At 50.8% G+C, this 10,079-nt stretch overlaps 1 protein-coding gene across 3 annotated transcripts in view; it reads right to left on the minus strand.

Moving 5' to 3' along the window:
* LOC144511762 (putative helicase MOV-10) overlaps nucleotides 1-10,079 on the minus strand; it is a 70,998-nt gene that overhangs the window by 1,703 nt on the left and 59,216 nt on the right. For all 3 annotated transcript variants that reach the window (XM_078242015.1, XM_078242013.1, XM_078242016.1), the window contains 5 exons: nucleotides 9,247-9,438; nucleotides 7,263-7,337; nucleotides 6,622-6,747; nucleotides 3,674-3,762; nucleotides 2,648-2,766 (listed from right to left, as the gene is read on the minus strand). In XM_078242015.1, coding sequence (XP_078098141.1) covers nucleotides 2,648-2,766; nucleotides 3,674-3,762; nucleotides 6,622-6,747; nucleotides 7,263-7,337; nucleotides 9,247-9,438 — 601 coding nt within the window. The remainder of the gene's footprint in view (nucleotides 1-2,647; nucleotides 2,767-3,673; nucleotides 3,763-6,621; nucleotides 6,748-7,262; nucleotides 7,338-9,246; nucleotides 9,439-10,079) is intronic.

The following is a 10,079-nucleotide window of genomic DNA, read 5'->3' on the forward strand; positions in this document are numbered from 1 at the left end:
GATGGAAACACGAAAATGCCACTTTGCCCCATCCAATCCCTGCTCCACCTACAAGAATAGGGTTAGGACCCGGGTGGGATTGTGGTCGGTGCAGACCTGATGGGCCAAATGGCCTCCTTCTGCACTGTAGGGATTTTTTGATCATCAACTGCTTGGTTAAAGGTGAATTCTATTCCATTCAAGAACACTTTGCTCCTCACGACGGGACGGCACAGTGGTTAACACTGCTGCCTCACAGTGCCAGGGACCCAGGTTTAATTCCAGCCTCGGGCCGCTGTCTGTGTGGAGTCTGCACATTCTCCCCATGTCTGTGTGGGTTTCCTCCGAGTGCTCCGGTGCCCTCCCACAGTCCAAAGATGTGCAGGTTAGGTTGATTGGCCATGCTAAATTGACCCAATGTCAGGGGGATTAGCGGGGTAAATGTGTGGGGTTACGGGGATAGGGCCTGGGTGGGATTGTGGTCGGTACAGACTCAATGGGCCAAATGGCCTCTTTCTGTACTGTAGGGATTCTATAATTCTACGGCAAATGCTTTTAAACTCCGTCCCTCCCAGTCTCGCTGCAAGGTTGTGAAATTTGTACTTGGTGTTTTACTCATTGTCTAATTAGCTTGTTGAATCCGCCACGTTGATACTTAATTATATCCTCAAGAATTAACCTGCTGAAAATGCTGGAACAAAATTCACACGGATGTAAACAGTCCAGCAATCAAAATAAGGCACAGGCTTTTGTTGAATCTTTTCCTGTCCGGTTGCACAGGCAGTGACTCTCACCATAAGCACTGGCACCTCATCCAAGTGGTCGTAAAGGAGCTCGGCTGAGGGCCAGGAGGTTTTGACAGCCAAGCTTGTCGCTGAAGTGGGGAAAGTCCCAACAGGAGTCAGCGACCAAGAAAAACGACCGATTCCCCTCGCTCCCACCCCCCTCCCCCACCCCAAAAAGACTAGGAGCTGAGGTCAGGCAGAGCTTCTCACGGCAAGAGAGAAACAGGATCACCAAAAACCCCAAACAAACCCAATCAAAAACCCTCAGGTAAACAAGGCTGCCCACACGGACCACATTCACAATGTCATTTAATTCCAAATATAGGGAAGAAAACACACACACACACACACACACACACTCACAAGCAAATTTCTGCGGATGCTGGAATCTGAAACAAGAACAGAAAATCTCAGCAGGTGTGACAACATCTGTGGACATGATGTGGAGTTGCCGGCGTTGGACTGGGGTAAGCACAGTAAGTAGTCTCACAACACCAGGTTAAAGTCCGACAGGTTTATTTGGTAGCACAAGCTTTCGGAGTGTTGCCCCTTCATCACCTGATGGTTGATTCTCCCAGCGCAGCAGGCCGGGAGACACAAGCAGAGGCTGTTTAGTGGGCCATGGTCTCAGCGCTTCTGGGGCGGCACGGTGACACAGCGATTAGCACTGCTGCCTCACAGCTCCAGGGACTTGGGTTCGATTCCCGGCTTGCGTCACTGTCTGTGTGGAGTTTGCACATTCTCCCCGTGTCTGTGTGGATTTCCTCCGGGTGCTCCTGTTTCCTCCCACAGGCCAAAGATGTACGGGTTAGGTTGATTGGCCGTGCTAAATTGCCCCTTAGTGTCCCTGGGATGTGTAGGTTAGAGGGATTAGTGGGGTTATGGGGGATAGGGCCTGGGCGGGATTGTGGTCGGTGCAGACTCGATGGGCCGAATGGCCTCTTTCTGCACTGTAGGATTCTATGGTTTCTCTGCCTGCCAGATTTCCAGCAATGTCAGCTCCGAGCCAGAAATCAGCATGGAGCTGTTTTGATTATAATGCTGATTTCAATCTCGTTAGCGGCCCTGAAACTGAAGTCTCCAGGTCCACTAGCCACTCTTCCCTCTCCCATCCCCAGCAGGAGTGGTTCACTCCAACAGAGGCCAATGATAGCAGGGTGGGGGGGCTCAGAGAGGCAGCGATGCAGGGTGGGGGGGGCTCAGAGAGGCAGCAATGCAGGGTGGGGGGGCTCAGAGAGGCAGCGATGCAGGGTCGCGGGGCTGGGCAGCGATCGGGAAGCCGCCAATGTGGGGCTACTGCACATGTGCCGATCTCCGCTCTGATAGACAGGTGCATACGCAGTGGCCCGCTCACCGCTTTGCTAAAGTTTAAAGTTTATTTATTTATTAGTCACAAGTAGGTTTTTATTAACACTGCAATGAAGTTACTGTGAAAATCCTCGAGTCGCCACACTCCGGCACCTGTTCGGGTTCACTGAGGGAGAATTTAGCACAGCCAATCCACCTAACCAGCACGTCTTTTGGACTGTGGGAGGAAACCGGAGGAAACCCACTCAGACACAGGCAGAACGTGCCGACTCCACACAGACAGTGACCCAAGCCGGGAATCGAACCCGGGTCCCTGGCACTGTGAGGCAGCAGTGCCAACCACTGTGCCACCCATGCCGCAGCCTCTCCAGCGGGAACGGGCCCTGCCCCCAGATTCCTATCGAAATTCACGCGAAGGCACTCTCACAGAGTGTGGGAGAATCATTTTGAAACTCCCACTAAAAAAACCAGCAGGATTTACTCCAGTTTTTACGTGAATTCGACACTAGGAATTTTTTTTGGGAGAATCCGGCCTTTATTTTGATTACAGCCACTTCATGGCGTCCGAATGTTACCTGTTGGTTCAGTGTCCAGGCTGAGCTGTCCAAGGCGATCGACAAGGTCAATTTCAAGGTCATCGCTTTCATATTGGTAGCCAGCGTAGGCTCGATTTGTGATACAGTAACTCAGGAGTCTGCGGACAAAGCACACAATCAGCGGCGGACATTCAAACAGCGGAACAGGTCGAAAGGCTCAGGCTCATGTTCAAGGCCTCACTCCCTCCCTATGTCTGTAACACCCCTCACAAACTCCAATTCCGACCTCTAGAGCAGCCCCAATTTCCATAGCTCCACCACTAGCAGCCATGCTTTCAGCTGCCTTGGCCCCAATCTCTGGAATTCCCTCCCTAAACCTCACTGCCTTTCTCCTTCCTCCTTTAAGAAGCTCCTCAAAATTACTTCTCTTTGACTGAGCTTCTAATCACCATCTGCTCCCTTGGCGTGGTGTCAAGTTCTGTTTTATTTTCGCTCCTGTGAAGTACCTTGGAACAATTTACTACGTCAAAGGCACTATATAAATGCAAGTTGCATTTCACTCCATGTCTCAAAGGCTAACTATTCCATTGCTCACTGCCCGAGCCCAGACCCGCTGACAGAGCAGTGCTGGACTCCAGAAATCTCCAATCTATCTGGCCCACATTCAGACTGAACAAGGACTTGACGAAGCTCTTCAGTTCAACAACTTGGATTGCCAACTCTAGTTGGACACGACACTGGAGGTTTCACCACATGATCTCTCGCTTCCAAATGTCCCACCCCTACACTGCCGCCATTGGCCACTTGACACCTGCATCCTCACAAGACTCCACCTTCCCTCACCAAGTGTAAGCAGGACCGGATTGTGTGACTTGATTGGATAATTCTTGACTCTCAAAACTGCCATTTTCCCATATCCAGTATTTTTGCAATAAGTTGTCAAAGAATATTGAACACTTTTCTTGAAAATACTGCTAGCAGCAGCACCCTGGAATTTAATCCCAAAATCCTGGAGACACCAGGAATGGCGCGCGGCGCAGGCACAGAGAGGACACGTTCACCTACCTGTTCCAGTTCGGGTCCTTGCTGAGGATTATGGGGTTTCCCACCACGATCAGCAGGGCCTTGGCTCTGGTTAGTGCAACATTAAAACGCTATTGGGGAGAGAGAAGGGAAGATTACTCAAAACTCATTCAGAAATATTTCCACACTGCACATAGCACTCGTGGTAATCCAGGTTGGTTGAGTGAGAGATGGAGTTACACTCTGGGGGGAATTTTCCCGTCCCACTTGCCACGGGAATCGCAGCAAGCGGGGGGCGGACCATGCAAAGGTTCTTTGACCGCCGGGGGGATTTCCGGGTTTGGGGTGAGCACAGCCGGAAAATCCTGCCCATTGTCTCCAGTCTTCGTTCACATTAACTCAAGAAGTTCAAGTCAGACTCTGAAATCTCGAGCCCATATTTTAGACACATTCTGCACTCCAACACATCTGCAACCTCATGGCCCGGCATATCCCCCACTCAACCATTACCATCAAGCCAGGGGATCAACCCTGGTTCAATGGAGAGTGCAAGAGGGCGTGCCAGGAGCAGCACCAGGCACACCTAACAATGAGGTGTCAACCTGGTGAAGCTACAACACAGGACTAGTTACATGCCAAATGACAAAAACAGCAAGTGATACCCAGAGCTAAGCAACCCCACAACCAACGGATCAGATTCAAACTCTACAGTCCTGCCACATCCAGTCGTGAATGGTGGTGGCCAATTAACCAACTCACTGGAGGAGGAGGCTCCACAAATATCCCCATCCTCAATGATGGAGGAGCCCAGCGCATCAGGGCAAAAGATAAGGCTGAAATATTCTCAGCAATCTTCAGCCAGAAGTGCCAAGTGGATGATCCATCTCGGCCTCCTCCAATGGACCCCAGCATCTCAGATGTCAGTCTCCAGCCAATTCGATTCACTCCACATGATATCAAGAAACGGCTGGAGACACTGGATACTGCAAAGGCAATGGGCCCTGATAACATTCCGGCAATAGTACTGAAGACTTGTGTTCCAGAACTTGCCACTACCCTAGCCAAGCTCTTCCAGTACAGTTACAACACTGATATCTACCTGACAATGTGGAAAATTGCCCAGGTATGTCCTGTACACAAAAAGCAGGACAAATGCAACCCAGCCAATTACCGCCCAGTCTTCTCTTGATCATCAGTAAAGTGATGGGAAGGGGTCATCGACAGTGCTGTTAAGCAGCACCTGCTCAGCAATAACCTGCTCAGTGACACCCAGTTTGGGTTTTGCCAGGGTCACTCAGCTCCTGACCTCATTACGGCCTTGGTTCAAACATGGACAAGAGAGCTGAATTCCAGAGGTGAGGTGAGAGTGACAGCCCTTGATATCAAGGTTGCATTTGACCGAGTGTGGCATCAAGGAGCTCTGGCGAAACTGGAATTAATGGGTACCGGGGCAAACTCTCCGCTGATTGGAGTCATACCTGGTACATAGGAAGGTGGTTGTGGAGGGTCAGTCATCTCAGTCCCAGGACATCACTGCAGGAGCCCCTCAGGGTAGTGTCCTGGGCCCAACCATCTTCAGCTGCTTCATCAATGACCTTCCCTCCATCATAAGGTCAGAAGTGGGGATGTTCACCAACGATTGCAAAATATTCAGCACCATTCACGACTCCTCAGATACTGAAGCAGTCCATGTTCAAATTCAACAAGATCTGGACAATATCCAGGCTTGGGCTGACAAGTGACAAGTAACATTTGCGCCACTCAAATGCCAGGCAATGACCATCACCGAGAAGAGACATTCTAATCACCGCCCTTTGACATTCAATGGTGTTATCATCACTGAATCCCCCACTGTCAACATCCTTGGGGTTACCATTGACCAGAAACTCAACTGGACTCACCACATAAACACAGTGGCTACAAGAGCAGGTCAGAGGCTAGGAATACTGCGGCGAGTAACTCACCTCCTGACTCCCCAAAGCCTATCCACCATCTACAAGGACACAAGTCAGGAGTGTAATGGAACACGCCACTTGCCTGGATGGGTGCAGTTCTAAAACACTCAAGAAGTGCGACACCATCCAGGGCAAAACAGCCCACTTGATTGGCACCACATCCACAAACATCCACTCCCTCCACCACCGATGCTCAGTAGCAGCAGTGTGTACCATCTACAAGATGCACTGCAGCAATTCACCAAAGATCCTTAGACAGCACCTTCCAAACCCATGACCACTTCCATCTAGAAGGACAAGGGCAGCAGATACATGGGAACACCGCCACCTGCAAGTTCCCCTCCAAACCACTCACCATCCTGACATGGAAATATATCACCGTTCCTTCACAGTCGCTGGGTCAAAATCCTGGAATTCTCTCCAGCATTTTGACCCAGACATTTTGGGTCAACCCACAGCACGTGGACTGCAGCGATTCAAGAAGGCAGCTCACCACCACCTTCTCAAGGGCAACTAGGGATGGGCAATAAATGCTGGCCAGCCAGCTGATGCCCATGTCCCACAAATGAATAATAAAAAAAAATTCTGAGTGCAATGCCGAGAGAGGGAGTGTGAGATAGTCACAGATACTCCATGGAATTTTATCCCCCCTCCCCCGCCACGGGAATCGGAGCGGGCAAGGGGCGGACAATAGGAAGGTCCATTGACCTTGGGCAGGATTTTACAGTTTTGGGACGAGTGACACCTTAAAGTTCCACCCACTGTCTTGAATGAAACATTAAACAGAGACACTGATTTACTCCCTCGAACGGACCGGAAAGATCCCACTGCGACCATTTTAGAGGAGCCAGAGAGTCCTCTCCAGTGTCCTGGCCACTATCCATCCCTCAAACATCATCACTAAAATAGATGTTGTGCCCATTCTACTTGTGGGAGCTTGCTGTGCACCAATCAGTTGGGTAGTGGAGAGGGAAAAGAGAGAGGGGAAAGCTAGGGGAGTGCAGAGATGTTTGGGAGTAAGATGTGACCAGTTACCTTTGGATTTTTAAGGAAGCCCAGGTTGAAATCCTCGTCCATCTGAAGATAATCGGAGCAACTGCGGACAGTGGAAATGATGATCACCTTCCGTTCCTGGCCCTGGAACTCCTCAACGGACCCCACCTAAAGGGATAGAAACCACTCGACATCACAGCTCGCACTCATAGCATCCGGCCCCTGCCCACCAACCTCCCCCCGCACCCCAACCCTCCCCCCACAAACACACACACCCACCCACTCTCAGCCACGAACCTCACCTGCCACTCATCCCGCGCCCCCAACACAGCACCCGTCTCTGCCAGCTGGCAGGCAACTGACATGAACCATCTGCCATCACCCTGGACATTAAATTACAAAAGAGTCACGAAACCCCCAGAAATCCATCTGGTTCACTCATGTCCTTTAGGGAAGGAAATCTGCCATCCTTACCCGGTCTGGCCTACATGTGACTCCAGAGCCACAGCAATGTGGTTGACTCTCAACTGCCCTCTGTAATGGCCGAACAAGCCACTCAGTTCAAGGGCAATTAGGGATGGGCAATAAATGCTGACCCTGCCAGCGTCGCCCGCATCGCGCGAATTAATTCAACAATTTGCAGGCTTCAGTTGAGAGAGACCTGAACGGAACACGTTGCTTACCTTCAACTCCCGGATGTCATTCATGGCCATCAGCTCCTTGTCCACTCTGTTTATTGCTTTTCTGATCTTTTCCACCTTCAGAGGGAAGAAGTCATCATGAAATAGCTCAAAGCAAAGCTCCCGCTGGAGACCCCTCAGCTAACAGCTGTAGCTCAGGAGGAGGCCATTCAGTCCCTCACTGCTGGCCCACTATTCCATTACATTGTGGCTGATCTGCATCTTAACACCGGCTCCATGTCAATTAGTACTCAACAAATTCCAAACACGTTTTTGGTGGTGAATTGGAAATTTCTGACCAGGTCACAGCAATGGTTTCAGTTCCTCGCTGTCAAAGGGATGCTGTCAGCCAGACTTCTCTATTCTAATTGCTGCACAGTCAAATGTTAGTCTCTGTGTCTGTCACCTTTAACCCCCTCTCCCCACACGTGTGCCTCACACCATCGCTCCAACTCGAGACTGATCTTGATGCCTGCTCTCCCTCTGTTCACCCACGGTGGCAGTGGTTAGCACTGCTGCCTCACAGCACCAGAGATCTGGATTTGATTCTCGGCTTGGGTCACTGTCTGTATGGAGTCTGCATGGACTCTGCACATTCTCCCCGTGTCTGCGTGGGTTTCCTCCGGGTGCTCTGGTTTCCTCCCACAGTCCAAAGATGCGCTGCTATTGGCCGTGCTAAATTCTCCCTCAGTGTACCCGATCACGAGGGGTCATGGGCTCAAGGTGAGAGGGGCGAGGTATAACTCAGATATCAGAGGGACGTTTTTTTTACACAGAGGGTGGTGGGGGCCTGGAATGCGCTGCCAAGTAGGGTGGTGGAGGCAGACACGCTGGCATCGTGACTATCCAGCTTACCTGGATAGTCACATGAGCAGTCTGGGAATGGAGGGATACAAACGAATGGTCTAGTTGGACCAATGAGTGGCACAGACTTGGAGGGCCAAAGGGTCTGTTTCCTGTGCTGTACTGTGGAGTGTGGCAACTAGGGGATTTTCACAGTAATTTCATTGCAGTGTTAATGTAAGCCTACTTGGGACACTGATATATAAACTTTACTGCTCATAGAATCCCTACAGTGCAGAAGGAGGCCATTCGGCCCATCGAATCTGCACTGACAACAATCCTACCCCAGGCCCTATCGCCACACATTTACCCTGCTAACCCCTCAAACCTACAAATCCCAGGACACTATGGGCAACGTAATATGGCCAATCAACCTAACCCGCACATCTTTGGACTGTGGGAGGAAACCGGAGCACCGGGAGGAAACCCACGCAGACACGGGGAGAACGTGCAAACTCCATACAGACAGTGACCCACGCCGGGAATTGAACCCGGGTCCCTGGAGCTGAGAGGCAGCAGTGCTAACCACTGTGCCACCTGTGACTCTGCCTTTAGCTGTCTAGGTTTCACACTCTCTCCCGAAACCCCAACCCTCCACCTCCTTCACAAAGAACCATCATTCCTTCTTTCATCTCTTCACGCAATTTGGCCTCCATTTTCTGAAGTCCTGTGCAATGTTTTGACGATGTCAAATGCGCTTTAAGGTAAAAGAATTCAGCGAGTTATTGTGATCTGGAATACGCTGCCTGAAGCGAGGGTGGAGGAAGAAGGAGATTCAAATGTAACTTTCAAAGAGGAATTGGATAAAACCTTGAAAAGGAAGAAAATTACAGGACTGTGGGGAGAGAAACTGAGATAGAGACACTGGTTGTAGACGCCTGTGGGGGTTACAGGAGACGGGGGTGGGGGGAGAGGAGAGAAAGGTGACCAGGCCGAAATTCAAAATCGAATCGGGAATACACACGTCAATTTTGACCCAATGGAGAGCACTACAAGGACAAGACAGACTGGAGGCCAAGATAAATTAATGTGAGGGAGTGGAGTGGAGTGGAGTGAGATCAGACATGCCTATTGTTGGAAATGCTCCAGAGTTTGTGTGTAAACATTCCTTCCCCCCGCCCCACAAAGGGTGAAAATTCCAAACCTGTTTCCTGTAAGGAGAGATCACCCCGATCTCCTTGGGTGAAATCTTGGCGAGACCCTTCTTCCCCTGGTCACTCAGCAGTTTCTTGAGGTAGAACACCACTTTATCGATCTCATCAGCGTTGAAGAAAGATGGACTCTTTTCTTCTCTCTGATCTTCACCTAGAACTCCATGGAAGATGATTGGAAAATCCTGGAATTCCAAAATGTTCGACGTCAGGATTTGTGATTCCCGGAGCCAGGATGATGCACACAGGCTGAGATCAGTAGGCATTCCCAGTTCCCACTCTGTCACCCCATTCCTGACCAACCTTCTCCTGGGATGCAAGAATAGCTTTTTTATCCATTCGCAGGATGTGGGTGTCACCGGTTAAGCCAGCATTTATTGCCCATCCCCAATTGCCCTTGGGAAGGTAGTGGCAAGCGGCCTTGAATCAGAGAATAGAATCCCTACAGTACAGAAGGAGACCATTCAGCCCATCGAATCTGTGCCGAACACAATCCCACCCAGACCCTATTCCCGTAAGCCTCGTTTACCCTGCTAATCCCCCTGACACGGTGGCCAATCAACCTAACCCGCACATTTTTGGAGGAAACCCACGCAGACACGGGGAGAATGTGCAGACCCCACACAGACAGTGACCCGAGGCCAGAATCGAACCCGGGTCCCTGGCACTGTGAGGCAGCAGTGCGAACTACTGTGTCACCGTGTCGCCCTTCATGAACTACTGCAGTTCATGTGGCGTAGGTACACCCACGGTGCTGTTGGGGGGGGGGGGGGGGGGAGCTCCAGCCTTCCAGCAACAGTGAAGAAACGCTGATGTACTGCAAGAA

The sequence above is a fragment of the Mustelus asterias genome, chromosome 25, assembly GCF_964213995.1.
Source record: "Mustelus asterias chromosome 25, sMusAst1.hap1.1, whole genome shotgun sequence".
NCBI lineage: Eukaryota > Metazoa > Chordata > Chondrichthyes > Carcharhiniformes > Triakidae > Mustelus > Mustelus asterias.